The sequence below is a fragment of the Danaus plexippus genome, chromosome Z (genome assembly GCF_018135715.1).
Source record: "Danaus plexippus chromosome Z, MEX_DaPlex, whole genome shotgun sequence".
Lineage (NCBI taxonomy): Eukaryota > Metazoa > Arthropoda > Insecta > Lepidoptera > Nymphalidae > Danaus > Danaus plexippus.
Window position 1 is genome coordinate 2,257,763 of NC_083559.1, and position 24,457 is coordinate 2,282,219.

At 30.8% G+C, this 24,457-nt stretch overlaps 3 protein-coding genes across 5 annotated transcripts in view; 1 reads left to right on the forward strand and 2 right to left on the reverse strand.

Annotated features, from left to right (window-relative positions):
- Positions 1-24,457, reverse strand: part of LOC116777358 (DNA-binding protein D-ETS-3) — a 50,711-nt gene continuing 26,254 nt past the window's right edge. For all 3 annotated transcript variants that reach the window (XM_061526315.1, XM_032670863.2, XM_032670864.2), the window contains 6 exons: positions 21,152-21,205; positions 17,676-17,747; positions 5,727-5,774; positions 3,230-3,419; positions 2,856-3,064; positions 1-2,146 (listed from right to left, as the gene is read on the reverse strand). In XM_061526315.1, coding sequence (XP_061382299.1) covers positions 2,022-2,146; positions 2,856-3,064; positions 3,230-3,419; positions 5,727-5,774; positions 17,676-17,747; positions 21,152-21,205 — 698 coding nt within the window. In that variant the 3' untranslated portion in view covers positions 1-2,021. The remainder of the gene's footprint in view (positions 2,147-2,855; positions 3,065-3,229; positions 3,420-5,726; positions 5,775-17,675; positions 17,748-21,151; positions 21,206-24,457) is intronic.
- LOC116777359 (uncharacterized) lies at positions 7,255-8,121 on the reverse strand. The gene is made up of 4 exons (XM_032670866.2): positions 8,049-8,121; positions 7,902-7,976; positions 7,607-7,716; positions 7,255-7,540 (listed from the first exon to the last, which is right to left on the reverse strand). The coding sequence occupies exons 1-4, from the start codon at positions 8,083-8,085 to the stop codon at positions 7,301-7,303; spliced, it is 462 nt and encodes a 153-aa protein (XP_032526757.1). The 5' UTR covers positions 8,086-8,121; the 3' UTR covers positions 7,255-7,300.
- On the forward strand, positions 9,087-10,776 carry LOC133319952 (uncharacterized). The gene is made up of 4 exons (XM_061526316.1): positions 9,087-9,141; positions 9,213-9,326; positions 9,656-9,780; positions 10,108-10,776. The coding sequence occupies exons 1-4, from the start codon at positions 9,099-9,101 to the stop codon at positions 10,345-10,347; spliced, it is 522 nt and encodes a 173-aa protein (XP_061382300.1). The 5' UTR covers positions 9,087-9,098; the 3' UTR covers positions 10,348-10,776.

Below are 24,457 nucleotides of genomic sequence, written 5' to 3' on the forward strand. Positions count from 1 at the left end.
GACATTTCACATGTTTTATTCATTTTCAAATACAATAACATCTATACAATTGTACTCTACGTCTAATGGATTTAATATCTCGACACATGCAATAAATAATTAAAAAATTAAGATCACAATAAATTAATAGAATTAAATAAATTATATATATATATATACTTTAATGATATTATAACATTATGATATTGACTGTATTATTTATTTATTAAATTATAAATGGTAACTGTTCGTATTATACATAATTATATTAATTTTGAAAGGAGTAATAATGTCTCACTTTGGAGCAGGCTCGATGCTTAGAGCTGAAAGCGGTCACCGATATCGATAAAATTATATAATACGTATAAATAAAAAATAATTTCTTAAAATATAAAATATGTCATTTATGTATCCGACATTTTGTAATATTTGGTACAAATAAAAGTACTTGGGGTGAGATATTTTTAATTTATAATAATTATAATAATAATATAAATTAAAAAAAAAATGGTAATTTAAAATATACAAGAGAACTAACGTTCGATTGATTAATATATTTCCTACAATTTAAAGTGTATTAGTACGATTGCACTTTTAATAGTAACTACTGTATTTACATTTCAGCGAAAATGGTATGTTAGGGTTGTCTACGAGTTCTGTTTTATAACCTTATAGTTCGCATCCTCAACTTATTAAATGTGGTTCCAACAGTTTTTCTCATAAAAAGACCTCGTTACGAATGCCTATATCAGGTGAATACTTGCTAATATGTCGTTGATACTGTCTGTGTTTTTAGACAAGGCAGACTAGTTCTAAGGGTATCGCTAAGAATGAAGGAATTCGCTAAAATTTTAGATACATGATGTATTGATCATCGTTTGCAATGAACTACCATATTAAGCTGTTCTGGTCTAAATATTTTTCAAAAATCTATTATGTTTAATAAAAAACGTCGGTATGTTACCTGCTTGTAATAAATGATGAATCAGTACATATTTTTTTTATATTTAAATCACTACTGGTTAATTTAAGAGTGTAAAAAAAAATACGACATTACGAAATGATTATGATTCTAGAAACGAAAATAAATTTTAAAATTAGAACATCGATAGTCAATTAGAATTTATTGATTTTATAAATTACGAAACATCTAAAATGTCTTAAGTTTTCTGAATAAAATTGGAATGGCACATTTTATTTCTACTCTCTATAAGGAAAATACATTTAATTTTAATGTTTTTTAACTTTTTTCTTCATTTAATTTTTTTTTTTTTGGTTTACACTAAGCTTATTTTATACAGGTTAATACTGGAACTATCACGTCTTTTTATGACAGCCTAAAGATCGTTTTGATGAAGTTTTGTTTAATCTACAAGAGTAAGATAATCTGTCGGTTGATTAAAAACTTTTTGTTTTGACAGACCTGAATTTAACTATGTAATTTTTGGTATCGTTTATGATTAATAGCTTTAGTAATATTATGTTATTATTTATGATATACTTTGCATTTTGTAGCACTAGTATTTTAATAGTAAAATTGTTTTACATTTATCAAAAGATGATTCTAACATTTCTTCATATTAAAAAGGGTTACACGATGAATAAAAATGTAATAATTCATACCCTAAATAAATAATATAATTCTACTTAATTAATGAGTATCTATTATTTACAACGTTTGATAAAAGACTAGGGCGACTGCACGCGTCTTCGGAGCGATAAATTACTTTATAATAAATTAATTAAATAAATAATATCTAACTAAATATAAACAATTTTCTCGTCGAATTCTAACATGATATAGTTGTGATGCTTTAAACATGATTCCTTAAAATAAAATAAAACATATACATGACTAATATCTAACTGTTCACATTATGGTGTTAGGAGTAATCATTGTAAGATTTTTATTTGCGATTACAGATTTAATGGTCAGCTGTTGTGATAAATTTCAAATAAATAAACAAAGGAATAGGTTACATGTTCCAAAATGGAGATGTTATGTGGACATAATGTGTTGTCGTGGTGAGTCAATAGGTCGGTCATGCGTAGTGAGGATAGGAGCCTAGGTGTGAGGTGACGTGGGGTGGTGCCATCGAATGTGGTGAGTAAAGGTTGCCGCCACCACCACCCCAATTACTCCATGACGCTGACGGGAATATTGACGCTGTAACAAAGTGGTTTGCTAACCTAAGTTAATACAAAATGAACATGTATTACGATAAATAATTTTATATATTAATAAAATTAATGCGGGTTAAACCAATTGGTGTTCAGTTCGCTTTGACAATTCGCAATATCGCATCGCATGTATTGCCGTAAAAGTTATAAACTTGTCTACTGTATTACGATTTAGCGGAACGGCATGTTTACCTCTTGATGTTGGACAAAAAAATCTATTTATTCATATTAAGATTTACATTAACAAAGCTGAATAAAACACGTGCTAAATCTTATGCAGTTAGATAGATTTCAACTGCATAAATAGCTATTTTAAGCAAGTTTCAAGTTCCGTATAAATCGTAAACGAAATGAAATGTTTATTCCATTAAGTCAAGACGAAGACCCATGGCAGTGACATCCCGTTTCAAGCGGTGTGTCAATATTTGGCCAGCAAGTGTACCGTACATTAGCATTGAATGCAGATTACATTTGGAACTGCGTTTGAAGGGTGCATGATATTATCTAAAACCAACTGCAGACGCCTTTTAACAGGTTTACTTGATGCTTTAAGTATTTAAGTTGAAAGCGAGTCCATGATTACGCTATTATTTCAAAGATACAATCAGATTATAACTTTTAAGGCAATCTTATGGTGATAAATTCGCAGAACTTAGCTATTGTTTAGAACAATACGTATTATTGACATATCCTACCTGTGGATGTCGGCATGGCAGCGTGGGGTGCCATGAAGGACGACAGCTTCGCGGAGTGATGGTATGAGCTCATGAAGAGATCACTCTGGTACTTATAAGCGGGATCACTAGCAGCTGGTTGGGTGGCCGCAGCCAGTCCTTGGAAATCGAACTTGTACGCATATCGTTTACCATGCACCTTTGTCATTATATTCTTGTCATAGTAGTATCTGGACAAATAGGATTTCATTAAAATAAAAAAAATAAAAAAAAACTCGATAATGACGTTCATAAATCAGTTAAAACAATGTTAAAAAAAAGTCGCAAACACCGCTGAGCGTAAATGGGTACCCGATATCGCAATGCCTATTACTTTTAAATCACGACATTTTTACCTCAGAGCCCTACTAAGCTTATCGTAGTTCATATTTGGCTTGGATTTCCGTTCGCCCCAACGACGGGCCACCTCGTCGGGGTCCGTGAGTTTGAACTCTCCGTTGGTTCCTTCCCAGGTGATGCAGCCCGCGTTGCTTGAATCGCTGAGCAGTTCCAGAAGAAACTGCCACAACTGAATCTGGCCAGATCCTAGAAGAAATTATAATATTTAAGTAATGTATATCATTATTCCTTTCTGGTTGATTTTATTTCTATTATTCTAAAAAAAATTACACAACTATTTCAGTTTACCCATTTTTCATTCACATATTTATATCATTTGCTATAAAAATATGATATTATTTTAAGAACAATATGCTGAGTTAATGGTTCATGCCATTTTAAAGATTTTATTATTAAATACTGTAAGCCTGTCATTAGAGGGTCATAAAGAGCAGTTACCGCGCCCGAGGCTATGGTATATAAAATTTAGGGATGTCTGATTTATTGACGATAAAATTTAGTTTTCACTGATAAGTTAAGATTCTAAATATGTCTTGTTCCTTTTTGAAAACATTTTTATTTCTGATAATATTTAATACAAGAGAAAACTTATGACAACTTTGAAAGAAAATAAAATAAAAAAAAATTACGATTCGTAATATTATAAAATGGTGTATCCATGATAGTGCTGGACTAAAAAAGAAAAAAAACGTGACTATAACCTTATTATAGTTAGTAATTAATCTCCAAGAAATTATATAAAACCAACGAAATAATTTAGTAATAAATATCGCATCTTATTTCGGAGCAAAATAAACATCATTTTACATATATAGAATTAAATGTTCATATCCCGTGTAAGGTTAACATAGCTTGAGAATAGATATTCGATGTCCCATGAAGGCGTAATGGCCAGGATCCCGCGAACATGTTGCGATATTGGGCGGCTGCGTTACGAACACGCACGACTTGAGCCGAGTGCATCCGAGCGGAACACTACCGTTCGCAAAACACGAACGACTTACTAATTTATATATGTCTAAAAAATTTGAAACAAAATAAATTTTTGTAGTATATATTATTAGTAGATTTGATTGTTTCGATTAAGTCTTTCGGTCGGATTGGCTGTTTTAGTATCTATCCATTTAAAATACAGCTGAGTTTTGTGGTGACGTTACCACAACGGCCGCTTCACACGAGCGTGGAATCCCTGTGATTTATACGAATATCGATTATGTTTAAGTCAAAATGTTTCTACTGTACTCTCGCCTCGGTCGGGATGCTTGAAGCATTGTCTGATACGCGTCATCGGTTTTACGACTTGCAATTAATCTACGTTCCGCTAGATTATTTGGCGTTTTTATAAACGCTTTTCTTATGTGTCATTATAGTATTGTTTTTATTCAATCATTACTTTATAATTTTAATACAGGTGAGTCAATCGTGTGAACGTGCTATATAATCACGGTTGGCACGTGCCGGCCTGTCTCGTGAATAGCACGCCTCAACGCATAATGTGCTGTAATTATATACTCACCAGCTGAAGGAAAATAATCATTCCTTTTCATTCAAATAAAAAAAAATATTCTTTAATTTTCATTAATTTGTAGATATATACGTCAATTTATCGGTAAAATTTATGTCTTTAAACTTAGTTAAATTAAACTTCGATCACGATAGGAATTTGTATTTTTAACTAAAAAAAAAAAGGAAATCAATCTAGTAAGTTATAAATATAAAGAGTACATATATATATTAAATTATAATAAAACAGGAAATCTATACATACATTTTTTTAACATCGCATTTATTACGAAATTAACCCTGATCATAGATCCAATTCGAGTGACCCCTGAAGTCACCATAAGTAAGTAAGCACGGGTGCCTAATTAGTGTGGCGTTGTTCCCCCATTATGTATTTGACTTTCTGACAATGGGGTCGATGCATGCAGATAATGTTGATATAAGTGTACATAACGGTGACACTATAGGCCACATTCACGTGAGACCTTATCAACGCCATCTAGCGTGTAAATCAAGTTTAATAACAGTTGATAATAACGTTCAGGGTGGGAAAATTATTTTAGTAGTTTATATATTGATCCGAAATTAAAGTGATTCATATCTACAACTAAATACTTATACCTCATATAGATTAACTAGCATAACATAAGATATTTTTTAGATGGTGTAAATAGTTTTTGCTAAAAAAAAAATACTGCTTCCGCTATATTTTAGTTTAGTAATAATGAGACGAGACAGAATTTATGTTTGAATTTTTTTTTCTTAATAACACGCGCACACACACACACACATATATATATATATGTACATAAAAATAATATTTAGTTATAAATATTGTTTTAAAAACGATAGTAAACAACACTTTTAATTACATTATAAGATTAGGTGCATTAAACAACTTGCATTAGTGACTCCTACTGCGTCATTAGTTATGGTATTATTCAAAAAATATTATTTTTTAATTTCACTGTGCGCATGTAATTTTCTTACCTGAATTCGCTAGACGGCTGCTAGTCGGTCCAAACATTTGATAGGGGTCTGAAACAAAAATTGAGATTACTTCAATAACTTCTGCATGTCACTTGTCTGTAATCAGAGTTGTTGTGGAATCAATTGTAAGATACGTTCAATAGTTCGTTACCCGTTCTGCAAACTGACCATTAATATATTTTTTTTACATCAGTAATCACTACAAAGCTACTGTCCTTAATTTCTAGTATCGTATAAGTTAATAATTTCAAAAGGAAACTACAGTTCAAGAGGTTTCAATATAAAATATATATAATTATAATATCCAAAATTCAATTAAACTTGCACGAACATGGAAAAAATTTCGTTACCTAACAAAATATAGTTACTTAAATAGATTTTTTTTCTCGCAGCTGAAATGTAAATCACTTAGGTAGCCTATTATTTTTACGAGGACATAACCATTTTTCAGGTTGACTATAAAAGATAGCAGTTACTATGACAACGTTCCAACAACAAATACCGAAAAAAAAAAAATAGATACAGTGCATAGATTGCATTTAAAATAGTAGTAATGAGTTCAGCTTGCAGCCCTCTGAATTAGCATAGATAATACTGACTACCAATTGTAGGGTGGTCCACATGACGATTAAATTTTTTTACTTCAAGCCATTTTGTTCATTATTCGTTCTATATTTAGAACGATATCCGTGATTATTTTTAGCCGTTGGGGCTTAGGGTACTCGAATTATTTAATTACTGTAGATAGAGTCGATTTATTTCACCTATCAACGTTTATCACGTAATACAGTTTTAAAAATAGTACAAGGGGTCTAGAAACCTGGAGATTTACTTGTTAACCCTAGTCCAATTAGTTTGGGCTTCCCATTTATGGTATTATTTGTATTTTTAAAAGACAAAGTATATTGGATTTAGTGAGAAATGATAAAAAAAAATTATATGATATATTAATAACCGGACTTATTATTCTCTGGAACGTATAAATACGTTCGAATTTAATTGGCAGACATAAATTTCGATGGCAGGAATACAAAGCTCGGGCACGACTAGTGCACAATTATTTATAAGTGTTCAGGAGAATCATGAAAATTGTATCAATAAGAAGGGTCTTATTTCGGATACAAAACAAAAATGGACATTAGTTCATTATAATAAAGTTTAAAGTTTGTTGTCTATAGCGATATGCGATTTAAAACAAAAGCGCTCTCCAGCCATTGTGGCTTTGTAATTTTATAATACAGCAATAATTGTTAACTGTTCTCGGCTTACTGCTGGGTTATAAAGTTGGGAGCCGTGACAAATCTGTGACTAATCGATTACATTCGTTGCAGATTTGATTTGTATGTGATAGAAGGTCAAAAGAAAGACAATGAACATGTCTCCGCTTGATATCTATGTATATATATTATCACAACTTCTTAATGTTTGGATATTAGTATTGTTAATTGTATGAAATTTTATCACTTCAATTAAAAACCTTATAGAGAGTTCATAATGTATTTTCTTTATAAAAAGTTGAATACGCATGTTATATTCAATCGTTTGATAATTACAAATTCATGTATATGTCACATTCATTGATATACCACACCCTCTGGTCCATAGAAATATATGTCCCAATTCATACCACCAATCATTTCTTTCGGGATGTACCATTCGTAATAGAAGTATTTGAAGCGTTTTTGTGAATGACAATAAGTAATTCTCGGGATGCAAATTTGAAATGCGTAAGCCGTACTCCGGAACATGTCAATCTCGAAGGAGGTAGCTCTCAATACTATACATGTTGGTATTCTCCGTATATTCAGCCACTCCTGTTGATATGTGTAAGTTAATATAATTAAATTTTATAATACATTTTATGTAAATAAAAAATTTACCCTAATAATAAGTTTTCCTAACACATCCATGTGATCCTTGTGGACGTGGACGAAAAATTTTATATTCCCTTCTTGACAGTTACCAAAAGTATATTCACTGTGCATTACATCTAATAATAAATTTATTAATTAACAGAAATAAACGGTCAATATATATTACTATTAAGGATCATACAGCTCTTGTCTGGCCTTTTATTTGCCTTGAAAAAAAAAAACTTATACGAGCTAAGCGTTGAAATGAGTCTTTGAAAGTAAATACAAAATTAACATTTATAAAATCTGTCCTTATTATTACCGAAATCTTTATCTGACCCGGTTAATGTTAAATCACTCAAGGACGTAAAGTATTTCCAACAGGATATTTCTAAAACTGAATATTTATATTAAAAAAAATATTCAAATAATATATTGTATTTAAATAATGATATAGGATATATATTACGCGAATGAAGAATCACTACAATTGTAACGCACTTCATAGTAATGTTACTTGGTTTGTAGTATTCATGTATATGACGTGCTACGCTTGTAAATTAAAATATAATTACATTCGTGCTCTTTGTATTTATATACGCTATTTTGATATAAATATTTATTTTGAAATTTCATTATTTGTTTATTATATTTATGTTGCATTTGTTTCACAACAATGAATTCATACTCGGTATTTATGTTACGCGTTATATAATATTGTTTGATATACTGTCTATTATGAAAACAAAGTACAAATTGTTATGATAAATTAAATTCGAATCGTCATTCCGATCAATAAGGTGCTGTCCTTTAAAACACGCTTTCGATATAAGGTGTAATAAATCACAAACATTACTTTATATAGAAGATAGAATGTTGTGATAAAACAGTTATTTACTTGACATTTTGTTTTATTTCTTACTTTTAAAAAAATTAACGAACGTTACAGCCAAAAAAAAAAAATCAGAGCAGAGAGAATGACGCAGTGGAGGGAAAATATTTAATGTCAAAAGTGACATCTATGTAGAACGCGGGAATTTCAAATATACTTCAACATAGAATCTAATTGAAATTGAAAAATCTGTTATGTTTTGAGATGAACTTCAGCAATGTCACGAAAATAACTAAATTATAGACATAAGATGGGAAATATTATGATTTAATTGTGTTATTTACAATCTCTTGTGAGATGTATTTTGTTATTTGTAAATATGACCCATTATTGTAAAAGATAAGTATGGTGCTTTAAATTATTTACTATTTTTAAGAAAAAAAAAGATCAAGTCGTATTTTTCGAACCAACGTTTTCTTATCTTTAACAATATATTCTGCTAATTTCGCTACAAAATACAAAACACACAATCCTGTTTTAAATTCTTCATACGTAAAGGAAATAAACATTATAACATCGAAAACTATGCCCGTTTAATGCGTAAACATCGTATTTTAGAAAATATTATATAGCGTCACACCACAATTCGTAGATATTCTTCTTTGACAGTAGCCCTGGAAGGGGACCATGAAGAACAGTTTCAGAATATGCATACTCACAACATTTCTAAGTATGTAGGCAATTTTAATGTTGTTTTTTTCAATGACGGCCATAAAGCTAAAATTGAGACTGTTTTTTTAGCTATTGTTGTTGGATGGAAAGCGATACCAGCTAACCAAGCTAGTTACTCACTTCGTAGTATTGGTGCAGACGATTCTCAAGATAAGGAAATACCGGATGAACTTTTGCCACGAGGTAAGCTCTATGAATAGTTTTAAAACTGTTACTTCACTAATTTCTATATATTCACGTTACTAAGAAATTTGCCTATTGCTATATAAATTTAATTTTGATAGGTGCTAAATTATAAAGTTCGATCGAGCCCATGAGCTGAAACAGACATCTTATCGGACACATTCAATACAAAAAGGCATCATAAATGTTAATAAACGAAGGATTGAGATAGTAATGTTTGATTCATACAGAATCGTAGGTTACGTTCGTATAGACCTAACTTGGGAAGTTTCTACCTAATACATTCAGTTTTATTATTTAAGTGTAATTTTATTTTTTTCTCCTTTTAGATAAATTGAGTTTTATTTATAAGTTTGGTTGGTGCACGTTGGATTCGGTACAGCGACAGTTCTTTAGAAAATCCGTTAATGTGACCCTACCTACAATTCAATCTACCCAAGGCAACTTTCTATACGTGAGTAAATTATTGGATTAATATTTTTTTTTTCTGTCTAGTTATTTCATTTTCAATTAATTTGATAATATTTAGACCCATGAACTAGTAGTATCATTGAGCAAAATACATAAATCAGTCTATAAGATTTGTATTGTAAAAAAATCACGGCACTATAGGGGTTAGTGGTGAATACGAGTGAGAGGCAGATGTTCTGAAACTTGATAAGTGCCAGACCCCAAAACAGATTGAAACTAAATAAATATTTAATTATTATGAAGGAAATAACTCGAATATCTGTAATGGAATTTTACAGTGTGCATAAATTTTATTTTTGTTTTGTTTCAGCTTGTAGCCAAGAAAAATACCCAAAAGTTCCCTTTGCAATGTGTCATTATGAAGGGCTATGCGCCGAGTAAGTTTCTATTTTACAAAAGTCGCCTACCATTGTTTTATTGTCAAGGGGTCGTATGGATTTTGTTACTAAACACTATCAACAAATACGAACTTCATGAGTTCTATTTACACCAAAAACTGAGTATGCCAATTAATTTTAGTTTCGAGTTTTATCACCCTCAGCAGTTATGAATATCTAGATTTAAGTAAACCAAATGTTATTTTTTAATATTTTGTGATGGTTTACATAGTATATATTTCTTAGTCCGGCCATAATTACTGTTACAAATGAAAATTCATTTTTAATGAAGAAATGCAATAGTATGAAAATTTATATTTCATACATTCATAAAAGTCCGAACAAAAAATAAAAAAATTATTCTATTGCTTGTATACAGGCCCTTTAACCTAAATCTTTTTATGTCTATGGATTAAAACACTGTTTCCAAAAGATTTATTACAGCTGCTTGCTCCAAAGATCTTTTTAAGAGACTCGGTGTCGTATATAGTTTATGATCAGTTCATGTATTTTAAAACTGGTCAAAATTTGAAGTTTAAAGGGATGAGGTCCGGGTTAGAGAGGGCCAGTTTTCAACACTTGTAAAGTCCGGAATATTTGTTTCAAGGGGGCTTGGGTAGTGCGTGTCTGGCGAACTGGTGTAGAGTCCTGTTGGGAAGTCCACTGTATATTTATAAAAAGTGTATTAGCCTAGATGTTTCACAACATTATCCAAAATTGTTGATACAGGATGAAGTTTACACAAAAAATTTAGTTTTGTGACTCCTTGCTGAGACAAGCCCCACCGAAGGACGTAGAATGTTCGCGATGTACCTCTTTGACTAGTTGAGCGGGTTCTTTAGAACTGTGAGCATACACTTAATGTCGTTAGAGCTAAATATACAATTTTTTTGAGCTGTCTGGAATATGACCGACGGTTTATTAAAAACGGTTAATTGCAAACATATTTTTTTTTAACATCCTATTGTAATTTGAAAAGGAAAACGAAAAAAAATGTGAAGTGCGGCAAAATTGAAAGTAGTTTTTAAAATAATATACATACGTGTTGCAAAATTGAGAATAATTAAAAAGTTTAAAAACAAAAAAACGAGTTTTTATACAACAGTATTAATGGCCAGACTAGTTATATATAGAGTTTTAATGCTTTCAATTTATTATAATTACTTCAAATTTTTCCCATACTCAACAATTGAATATGTTGATTCCGTATATAAAAGCATTGCTTATGTTTATTTTTTTTAGTATGAAGTTAAATTATATGCACCGTCACTTTATTCAAGTCTATGTTATACTGATCCTTTGATACACATAAGAACCGTAACTTCTAATAAAGTATTTATAGTGAGCGTGTGATTATTCTGGAGATAACCTTTTTTTTTTTAGAAATAATGTAAAAGTTCTCCGAAAATTATTTCATTTCTCTTAACATTCGTATACTTATATAATTTTAAAAATAAATTAAATGAGCTGGACCTGAAGCATTTAGGTAGGTTTTAATAACATAGTAAAATGTTAATTCTAATTATATTCTTTTGAATCATAAGACATTTAAATATGAATCACTGCAAGGTGATTAGCCTGTAACAAAAGACACGCTCTGAATTTATTTTTTTATAATAACTGTTAAATGGAGGGAAGTTAAACGCCCTAAGAGGGCGAGGCGATCTAATCGAGAAGATTATGATAAATGACTGCTCGTATTGGGGTTTGCATGAAATATAATATGTAAGGTTTATAGTAAAGGATAAAGAAATCCGAAAAAGACTATGACATATTAAATTTGTTTAGTATGATTTTTATTTCAAGTGACTTTGAAAAAAAAATGACATTGCACTGTAATTCGAATTGTTACCATGAGAAAATTGTTTTGATTCATATCATTATTTATTCATTTTTTACAATTGCCCCGTATTAAATGTAATCTGATAAAATCAAACACTTTTCTACCACGAGTACCTAAATAATAACTGCCCCCTCGAGGTTTTAGTCTACTGGGGGGTCAGTTTTTGGAGGTAATTATTTTAAATCTATTTTTTTCTTTCCGTCATTCCTATAGATTGTCAAGTTTTTTTTAATTTATATATAATCTTAAAGAAATGAGATATTTTTTTTTGATATCAAAATTACTTGTTTCACTAGCAGGGTGTATTGTAATGATAGTTTTTTTTTTAGGAAAAATGTTTATTGAAAGTATTTTTTAATAGAAATCTTTATCAGGCAAATGACGAATTTAATTTTTAGATCCATGATACTTCTGAATTCAGATAATTCCCAAATATACTTTCGAATCACAGCCCATGACGTGTAGTATATATAAATTTATATGACACTTGTGTTCTATTGCTTTAGAAATGGTTTATTTTCGTAGCGGGAGATTTGCACCTGATCGTTTGAAATAGAGTTACGACTGCGAATAGAATGAAACGTGATTATATTTTCAATTTATTATTGAATTGGTGGGACGACCTCGCTTCTGCCTGGAATTACTGTCTGATTGTTTTGTGATACAATTTCATATTTGTATGATTGGAAAATGTCACTTTTAAATGTGAAATGTGAATGGTCTTGTGAATGTTCAACATTAAAACCTTGTCAAATAAGATTCTTGTCGAACACTATTGAGATTGTGGAGCTAAACTTAAGTAAAGAGAAAGGTTATGGCGCTGGTGCCGAAGCTATTTAACTGAAATCCATATGTGAGTATTTTTTGCGGACATTATGGACCCCGTGTTGACAGAATCGCTCTGTCGCTCTCCCGCGACGGTCAACAATATGTACAAATAAACCACCCCAGATGAAATTTATTGAGCCACTACCAGCGGGATGTTCCAGCAATGTAGTTGGGATTTCTTTTATTTTTATTTCTTGACTTTCACCATTAGTGCAATTGAAGTTGAATTTAATTTTTATTTCTATTCAAAGTATGAAATTATTGATTTATTTAACATTGGTAACAATATAGTCAAACAAATAACATTTTCCATCCTTTAAATAAGAATCAATCGAGTTAAACTTATTTAATGTCTACAATTTTCTTTGTGTTTGTTACTATTTTGGTCAAACAAAACGAACTCAACAAGGAAATACCAATTGAGCTCATCTTAATTGCTTGAATCAGCGATGAGTGGTGAGAAGAGATACTCTTGTATCACGTACGCTGTTTGCAGTTCAATGAAATCAGTGCGAAGCTAATTCCCAAAGCACTCGGAACCCCTTCAGACGATCACAGCCCGCCAAATGAACCTCGTAATATTCGCTTTTCTACTGTAATTACGCACCCATTACCAACACTAATCTCGCTACCTCTACGAATCACAGGCAAACAAAAATGAGTTCTATTTCAGGGAATCAATGGCCACTTTCACTTAATAGTTAAGGTGTAGACGGAGTTCACGTATTTTTACAAAGTCGTAATCGTTCTTATTGCCTTAGCAGTAAAACTAAAATCGTTGGTCATGTTTTAGTGCAAAAGATTTTAGAACTAGTTTTCATAGCCATAAGAAGCACATTGTAATCTCATGTGTTGCACAGAGTAGGGTGGCAGCTAGAAGCTCGAAGGAGTTAATGCGTGACGCACAAAAGACCAAATCACGACCCTCCCGACGTGGCCGCGGCGTCAAAGAAGAAATTTGTATTCCAATTATGACGCTACAGACACCCGACGATCAATATCGCTGGCCATTTCACGACAGCACGCCGTGTTATGATTGACTCGAATTTTTAATATGAAGTCCAGATATAGAAATTGACTAGTCTTAAATAGTTATGTTTGTTTTTACTTACACCAGCCACGCCGCAGCGAGGAATTCTATTTTGATAGTGATACAAAATAATCTAAGGTAAGTTAATAAGAGTGTTTCATTAAATGGTGATATAATATATTCTTATTTTTTTAAGTCATGAAATTGATATTATATCATAATATTTATATTATAGACAGAAAAACATACCTTCGGTTAGGTACGATCTATGTTTTCGTAGTTCACTTAACATGATACCATACTTTACAATTTCTGGTAGCATGGCATATATAAATTATGTTTGAAGTAAATAGAGGAAACATCTTTCATTGTAGCAATAAAATAATAATAAATGGATAATTACTCCATTACTGCATTACCGTTTCACTGAGGACAGGGAGAATGCAAGTAAATACATTACATCAGTGTCTATATCCGACGTAGTCTCTATGAATTTGATGCTAAGGTCCATAGAAATACGTTTCTTGTAGGTCACTGAAACTACCCTACGCTATTAGCCATTTGATTGCAATTTCAGCCCCAATCTCGGATTCAATAAAGCTCACCCCGCAGATACATTTTGACATTTCTATCTGTTAAGACATACGATTATTGGCTCGTAATTGCTTTCCATTATTTTGGGATTTTGAGAAATAAAATAAAGCGTTTCTAATATTACTTTACGATAAAAAAATGGACTATTCGTATTAAAAATGGAGATAATTTTACATACTTACTCGTTGTGTGGATGGGATGGAATAGAGTAGGTAATCAAAATCAGGTAGATGGGATAGTACAAATGATTTACGGTGTCTCTTATAAGTCTGGAGACAATAGTGTCATTCCATAAATAGTTAGTTTCAGAATGGTACATATCGTAAGCTTGTGCAATCGATTCTCGTCTTTAATATTCTCTAATATAATTAATAATAAATTCTCTAATATAAAAATAATTTCTCTAATAATTTATTTTTGCGACTAAAATTCTTTTTCATTTAACAATTTTTTATAACAGCGAATTAAATATTCTGGTATATATAGTTATTTTAGATTTACAATTATTAGGCGACTAAGTGATAGTAATTTATTGTTAATTAATTTTATTACTTTAATAGTTTTTTTTATTATAAATTAGTAAGTTATTGTATAATATATATTATTTGAAGTGTAGCTAAATATTATAGTTGAATAATTTACAGGTATTATTATACAATCATCAATTGTGACTACACAAGTGTTCAACTAGCTTCGACCAGATTGTTTCTAAGTAAGTTTAATTTTTTTACAAATCAAATAATCTATCATATATTTTGAAAATAAGGTACGATTCAAAACTTTATAAAAAGGTAAATTATAAAGCAGACGCACTTCTTCTACTTTTAGTTAAAAAACGTTTCTAAATACAAGTACTTCTAAGTTGGGCCTGCAAATAATGTTATATTATATTTTTATTTTTCATAATAATTTAAGGTTATTACTGCATTTGCTTAATGTTAACCAAATTGGTTAAAAATATAATTATTATACGTAAGTATCTATAATAACTGTAGACTGCATTTCAAATTGTAAACTGGTATAGTCTATTAAAAATCTTCGACGGGTATGTTCAATATTACACATTTGTTTAATTGTAAGTCAAATCATAAAATCATTATTTGCAATGTGACATTGGACAAAATTACTTTGCATTTCTTCTGATAGAGCACCCACTGTACTAGTTTCTGGATATATTTGGTTTTATTTTTTATATCTTTACCCTTGTTTGTTGAGTGTGTTTGAGTAGCGTGGTTTGTCTTTGGGTGGGACCGATCAAACGTCGAACACATTGTAATAACATTGTTTTATCAAGGCACAATTAAATGCTTGTCAGCGAATACATCTTGCGTGACGTAATTGATGACGCGACGGTTTGACATGTTTTTTTTCGTTGATATTTTGATCGCCCGCATTATGGCATCTTCCGATAAATAGATGTGATCCTGGACTAGAAGTAACACTTAAAAATATAAGAGGCGAGGAATAAATCAAAAGCTTTTTAGTTTATAAATCATTTAAAAGATAACTTTTCTTATGGCAACACATACCTAGTTTAAGTTTGTTACGTCATTAAAATATCACCAATAACAAGGCTGATATTTTAACGTTTATATATTGAGGATTCGTGATAGATAAGGATTATGATTTTGAGATTATAAAAGCGGTGATAAGTCATGTAATAAAGTACCTCAATGCCGAGAACTTGCGTGATACAATATCTGTCATGCTGTAATGTGTGACTTGGAACGTAATAGTAAGCGCTTACTGTCATGTTTTAACTTTTTGTTTGAATGTTCATACGAAAGTCTCTTAAAAACGAAACTGAACTGTTTATTATTCGGACAAGTACTTTGAAGAATGCTATTTTATACATTGGGTTACTTCTCGGTACAAGGAATTGGTTTCATGGTGTGACTGCGAGTAATCCGACTCCTAAAGTCACGCGGCTGCCACGCGCCCATAAACGCTATTGTCTAATGAAATGTAGAAGTGACGAGTGACGTCTCGTCATGGATGGCTGGCTAAAGTAACTCTGGATAAAAGTGGGATATCGTAAAATAATATTGCACGTAGCAGTTTGATTTTTATGAAAAAACAAATCTCTACAACTAGCAAACAATGTTTCCTCTTTACAATTATATTATTATTTTGTTTTGAGGAGGACCGCATAGCATAATTTAAGAAGAAATACGCTGACTGAGGATAAGAAAGTTTTTATCTCTAATTTTAAAAATATGTTTGATTTTTGAACTAATATTAAATGTTATAAATTCACAAAGGGTTTGTAACAAATTCTTATAACTTTCGCACATTCCTTAATTTCAAATTGGTTTAGATCGACTTTTGACTAAAGGTCATCCAATAGACATCTCAAATTTGAACGTCTTGGTGTGGTAAATAAATTAAACTGTAATATACTGAGCCTTGATGAAAACTATCACTTTCATAAAATAGCTTAGAGGCTATAGCACTTTGATTTCGATATTAAAAAGAGTACTGTGTAAATATATTTAATATTTATGACTATGTCGTCAATATTTTCACTATTTCGTTGAAAGGATGGAAAGAGATAAATATTATAAATCAGTCATAATAAATTTACACCTACCAGATTACTTCTTCAGACATTAAAAGCGAATTCCTTAACTCACTGAAATATTGATCACTTCTAAGGCTTTGTATTTCGAGCAGTTATTGTTTGGACCGGGGGAAACTTTCAGAAATAGAAAAATTTTACAAATCACCAAATCACGTGCAATATAATTTAAAGGATTACAGAATACTTGTCTGTAAAATAAAGTTTTTCACAAATTAAAGCTTCCGAAGCTGTTGTTTTATTGTTAATAGCATCGAGTTTAATTTTAGAACAGCGGAAACATTTGATATAAAAACACATTTAATTTAAATTGTCCCTTCCAAACGTAAAGCAAAGAATATGTTTAGAGGTGGGAGCTGTCCGAGGAACAAATAACGCACCCGAGCTAACTGACCGTGGATAATAAATAGTCCGAATGTTTGTCCAGGACTTGCAAATGCGTGAAAGAAACTGTTTTAGTTCATTACACAAGGGCTTTTGTTTGAAATTCTTTCAAAAAATTTTATGTGGCTTCGCCTTCTCATCGTTTACAAGTAAATAAATTTACTTAGACCTCGTTCTCTGGCTTTGTCTTTGTTAGATATTGTGTAAATAAATCACTTATATTTAATAAATAAATTTTACTAACCTGGCTGACGAAGATGCGTGTGCGCATCTAATGTGGATTTTGACATAGCAGATAAGGAATTGCTGCCATAACCTGGAACAAAAAAATCTGTCTTATTTATAAAATAATGCCATATCATTAAATTTTTACCCTGAATATTCTATAATTATCTAACATAGTAAAATGTCAAAGAGTTGGGAATTAGTATGATTATGCAAGACGCTAATGAAATTATTTAATATTTTTTTCATTTGACGATTGCGCAAAAATAACATGAATGAGGCCTATAATGCTCTTTAAATATGATTATGTTAAAACAAGAAATTGAGAAAGGTTTATATTGTCAGTAAAACAGTAGAATAATAAACTGAGACCGAAATCTACCTCGGCTATGATGTTCCAAGGGAAGAATCCGATCACAAATTGTTTCGTAATTAACGTAACCACCTCATCAACGTGCCTCAGAGCATCAAATCTTTATAGATAATATAGCCCATTTACACAGGGGCTGACATAGCCGTAGGCTAAAAACTATATATGACACTCCGATATGAACCCTCCATGGTATTGTTTAAGTCATATTTTTGATTATTTGTTAGAGATCAAGGATTATAGTCTCTTTGAAGCTCTCAATAGGATTTCACGCGTTGTTAGTGTTGGAGCAACATTGTGGAAACTCCTTTTGATTTCGGTGTATTTTTGATTCCATGTTCCACGAGCCTTTGATTTTTGGGGTGCTGATAGTGACATTGTTAGGGGATGTTTTCAAAAACCAACTAACCTGTCTTTGTTCAGATAGTTTTTAATATTAGCTGACAAGCGATAGAATTATGTCGCGTTGATTATTATTTTTTTACTAAATAAAAATATAATTTTTTCCTATTATCGTGTTTTAATTTAAAATTTTCGGATGCTGTAAAAAAATCCAAAATTTTGGTGAAAACGCTTATTATATTCCAAAAATATGCGTATTTTGTTTATTATTATTATTATTTTTTGGTTTATGGATAAATTTTTGCAATTATAAATATGTATCTTATTTAAAATTTTATTATTAAAGCAGATAGTTAATATTGTATTAAATATTATCTTTATAATATAATATAAATGCGAATATGATTCCATTTTAACAGTATTTGACTATTTGCTGTATATAAAGACCGCTTTATCCGATGTTTGCTCACAGCACTATCGCCGTCGGCATCGATCATACGAAATTCGATATTTTCCGATACAGTGTTATAGGAACAACCATCTATGAAACTATATTCCATACAATGTATTTAAATAAAATCGTATACTAAGCTCTAATATACTATATATATAAAAATTATTGAGATAGATCTAAATTTATATTTATATTTAATAGCACTCACTCGTCACCTCACTCGTTTATAAAAAAATGTTGTCCTCGGTTTATTTGCTTCGCCGCAAAACAATCTGGCCTCAAGCGTTTGTAAAGTTTAACACGTAACATCAAAGGCTAACTATTCAGCGGAGGCGCTTGTTTGACACACCCAACGGCGGTTAGTATGACACAACGACGCATAACTAATTACTCACGATGTTCTTTATACACAGTCTTTAGTTTTTAATTGAATATTATAATATGTGCATAAGATTTTATAAGTTAACTGTTAGCCTGTTTTAAAAACAAAGAAATTTTTATAAATACCGAGACTATGGAAGGCATGTTCATTATATCGCAGATATTTAAATATTATTCACGAAAATGTTTCATTCATTCAAATTTTTGTTTCAAATTACAATGATCCTTCTAATATTATATCTTTATAATACGTATAGAACGAGTTTTCGCTTCGCAGCACGCAAAACAATAGGGCGCTTATGGTATCCCTCGTAGCGCCGAAAGCGATTTTTCCCTTGTGTTTTATCTCACTCACACCAGACTTAAATTACGAAGAACAGAAAAGCTCGGAATATAACGTGCAGAAGCCACTCACAGTTAATTTTCGTAGCCGCCTCTAGCTTCGTCTCCTTCCAGCCACCCGGTTTTAAAATATCCTTATATTTTATTTTATTTTTTAATCTTTGTCGCGATGTTATTGAACGTGGAAACATAACCTTAATCTCATTATATTTGTATGAAAGTTGTATAATAAATCACGTTTTCATTTTAAATTACCGTAAATTATTAATTTCACAATAAAATTATATGAACAGTTATATAATATTATACAAATAAGATAATACCTTCAATAATATGGTAAGATATTTAAAATTAAATTGATCCTTAATACATAAACAGCTATAATATCAAATACAGAACTAGAGATAATTTGATAACATCGTGTACTCATGAAAAGTTAATTTATGGAAAAGTTAATCTATGTAAACAAGCCTTATTTGTAAGCATTTCTAAAAGGGTAACATTTTAATTAGGGGCGTCACCTAACAAATATTCAGATATTAATATCGCTTAGTTAAAATAAAGTTGTTGCTAGATTATTTATAATTCATATCAAAGTGGTCCCAGGGGACAAAAGTTTAGGAGGCAAAGGGGGTTTATTGGGTAAGCATTCGACTTTCGAATATTATTGTAATAAGTATTATTTATTATAAATAATAAGACTAAAAAGTAAAGTTACTGATACTATCGTTTTACTTAATATATTATAGTCTCTGTAATTGTTTGTAAGAATCTATTAAATTGTTTAAAATTCTGTTTTTAATGTATCCTTAAATTATTACTACCAAGTGAGGGCCAATGTGGTGTCATATTTATACTGAACGTATTTTTTTGGATTTACGAATGACTTGATAATAGTAAATATAATAGGGTGAAGCTAAATCGTTAGTAGCTTTTGTCCGGGGGCATTAAGTCGTCACGGGCCGACGCGACGACGCCGAGAAGATCCCTTGTATATTGTTATGATATTCGCATTATTAATTACGAGTTAATATATTCACTTATATATTTTTTTCTTTACAGACGGATATTCAGTACTGCAATGCTTCAATTTAATGATGGACTTAGCTGTATCACGAATGATGATTATTTCTGTTTCAGGTACATAAATGCTCGACCATCTTAACGTGGTTAGTGTATACAATTTTATATATAACGTCTGACACGGTATCGTCTATCGTGACGTCAAATTCAGTACAGCTCAATAACAATAGGATCCATCGAAGCGTGCGAAGTGATAATGCCTCCCTTCTCAGCGCGCCGTATAATGATAATCATCTCAATATTGCATCACTTACCGAAATATTGTAAATGTCAATCAAAGAATTAAGTTTACATTGTAGGCCTGGGGATGGCGCGTGGCCGGCGCAAGCACGCTGTACGCTTGCGTGCCACATTTAGGGTACCCTTTGTTTTGATTTTGAGGCGTAAAAAATGTATAACGCTATATAGTATGTATTGATCACGCAATCAATTTCTAATTCAACATGTTAACATGTTAATTGTGCCATATTTCTCAGATTCTTGTGAGGATTTAATGTTATTAATATTTTTCTCAAAAACTTACCTTGCGAACCCTGTGACGTTGCATGTGTAGACCAGGTACTTTTGTAAGACGCATCTGAAAAAACAAATAAATATATAACCGTCTTCTATTATAACACATTTGAAACAAAATAATCATGTAGTATTAAGTCTATTTATTCTTAAAGAAGCATCGATTGATTTAGCTCGTGTAATTCTTTAGCTCTGTTACTCCTCCCTCTCTTCTCTAACGGCTCATATCTATTTCAATTAAATGCAGAGTCTGAAAACATGGAGAGTCTTGAAATTCTTCGCCCTTAATCCACTTTTCTCATAAGTGTCGTTATATGCTACCAACCTCTTCCGCGCATAAGCTTCCCATATAATTAAACAAATTGTTTCGGCCGTAAAGAGAGACGTTTTTTTTTTTAGAATACGAATTTTATTTTATTATTCTTCTGGATCATTATTTCACGCAGCATTTCTTAACATGCGGAAAACCATTCGAGTATACATATGATTCTTAATTTATCATTCCTTGCGCCTAAATGATGGCAAGAAAGACGACAATTATAAATAACTAATGTCAAGTTTCTCAATACCATTATTTTTCAGATAACACTGATATTGATATAACTAAGCGCTTAATATGAGATTTTATTAAATCTAGCTTAAAACACCACACAATGATATTTAGTTCGTAGAGTACAGTGTCCGAACAAAATTACGATTAACATATCCGAAATTTATGTTTTTCCAATCTCCTTTGGTTTTTGCAGATATTAAAAAATTATTCATTATTAATGTGTCATTGTATGTACTTATGTATTTTTAAACCGTAACGATAAATTATTTATGAATTTGAATCACTTTTGAGCTATCACAAAAATCTATGCTAATTCCGAACGTGTCATTAACGAATTAATCATATAAATTTATCAGAATTTATATCGTGCGACTTAATAAACACCCTATGGTATGAGGGTTGGGAACATGTATTCGGAATAGGCCTTAGGGGAAGAGAATATGAATTATAATTAAAGGAGCCAGAGTTCAACACACAAGGGTCGTGTTTGACCCGTAACGTTAAAAGGCCTAAGTGCTTTTATCCATCGACATGCAACTCCCTATCCGACCAAATACACCTTTAAACACATCGCTCCACTGGACACGTTCAAGTCACAACTGAATCGCATCTTAGTCAATTAAAACTGAAAAGATACATACAATTTGGATAGACAGACTTTTACTCAATTGATCGACTGATATAATTTCTTTTATATTTTGTTCTTATAATAATGAAAGAGTATCGTAGTTGAGTTTTCAGAGCATCCAATGTTGTAGCAAACAGCTCAGCTTAATTCGCCGTAAAATATATCAACCTGTGAAATTAGACGATTTTATCTCAATCATGCAAAAAAATTTTGTTGAGAAACAATTTATCTTTGCCTAAACGCTTCAGAGAATTATAAAATCAGATTCTATTCCATGTGTATATTCAACTGTGACCGGATGCTTGATGTAGTCGTAACCCTAGCTTCCGACGGTACCCGTGGAACGCGATGGCTTTTCAACCAAATACCAATAGTTTCAAGACTTTTTTATACAAAAATTTTCAATGAAATACCTCGACATTGTTAGTATTAAGGTAAATAAATTATGACGTCATAAGTACGTACACTAAATAAGTGTGTTTCCCTAAAATACCTTTTGCTCACGTTCTCTAAACTATGTTTAAGTATTTCTACAGCAAGCCCAACAAAAAACTTATACTTTTCTCTTCCTTTAGATACAAATTCTATTGGACAATAAAACAATGTGAAATAAAATCCATATGTAATTAATTGGAGAGGGTATTCACTTACAAAATTTTCCTCTAAATTCACTATACTATGCGCACTTCAACATTAAACATTTTATTATGCAGGAAAACCAAATAGTTCTATCTTATAACATAAAGAAAATAAGAAATATAAGATAATTTATAATATAGATCTGTTAATTTATTTGTCTTCAATTATTAATACACGGAAATTGTGAGGTGAGTATTGGGCACAGATTGATTTCTTTGAAATTACTCAACGTCGGTAGTCAGATTAAATAATGCTTATATAAATCACGCCTTTTTCATATACTTTCTTACATGTTTTATACATATGTATTATTTCACTTAATAAACATTCGTTAAGCTCTCTTATAGCTTTCACAAATAGAGTTGTAGGTTTTTAAATGACATATATGTAAGTGTGTACTGCATTTCCACGTTCACCTAACCGCGACCTCCAGTTATTTAAAATAATAAGGACTATCTAATCTTAAACTCAATAAATCCTATCGAAATATAAGGCCAATAAAATGCACAAAAATTTATAAGGCCTAAAAAACATTTTCTAAGCAAAAGAGGATAAAATTATGTCAAATAATAAAAGTACTAATAGATACTTTACTAAGTAATTTATTTGTACATATTTATTTAATTTAAATTTTCATTTAACAAACACCGACGTAACTATTACTATATACGAATTTATAATCTTTATATTACTATATTGTACGTATATAACTCTTAAGATACATAGGAATATGTCTAGTGTTTCAAAGTTTACATCACATAATTTTATAACGTATTTACTGTACTTTTAATAAAATAAATATAAAAAAAGTAAGAAATATGTCATATAAAAATATGGAATGGACTGCATAACAAAGTCAATGAGCCGGAGTTATGTTGAAATCTTTTAAAATAGAACGAAAGTATACGACAAGAGACAGTAATTAAGGGATAAAGCCATTTCAGTGTAATTATGCTCTTTCACAGCTCCAAGCAAAGGTGCGAGGCAGTTAAGATTCGTGGGTAATCTACAGTCTACGGATGTATTAAGAGTTAATGAATGCTTCACACCTTAAATTCTTTTTTTGAAGTGATGGAAAAAATCTTATAGTTGTATTTTATATGAAATCGTGATGAGCAGATATTTAAACAGACAATGTCTTATTTAATGTAATATATACCATTGTGTATAACGTCATAATTACTAAACTAAATGTGGTTTGGTTGTAATGCAACGAATATAATAATAAGTAATAATACATTCAGAAACTATTCATTTTTAAAATATTATAGAATAAAAATAATTTTGTCGAAATAGTCCCAATACTCCTTAGCGGTTTTGTACAAAAAATATTTTTTTCTCTATAATGTATAGTCAGTCGTATTTATCAGTAGGTACTGCACAAAAGTTGTGTTAGAATTATTGGATGGCCGATTATGCTTCTAATTTGATTTATATACAGCTATCAATCTATATAGCTGAAAATAGCTGAAGTATTTCAAAGCATGAAGGTAGAG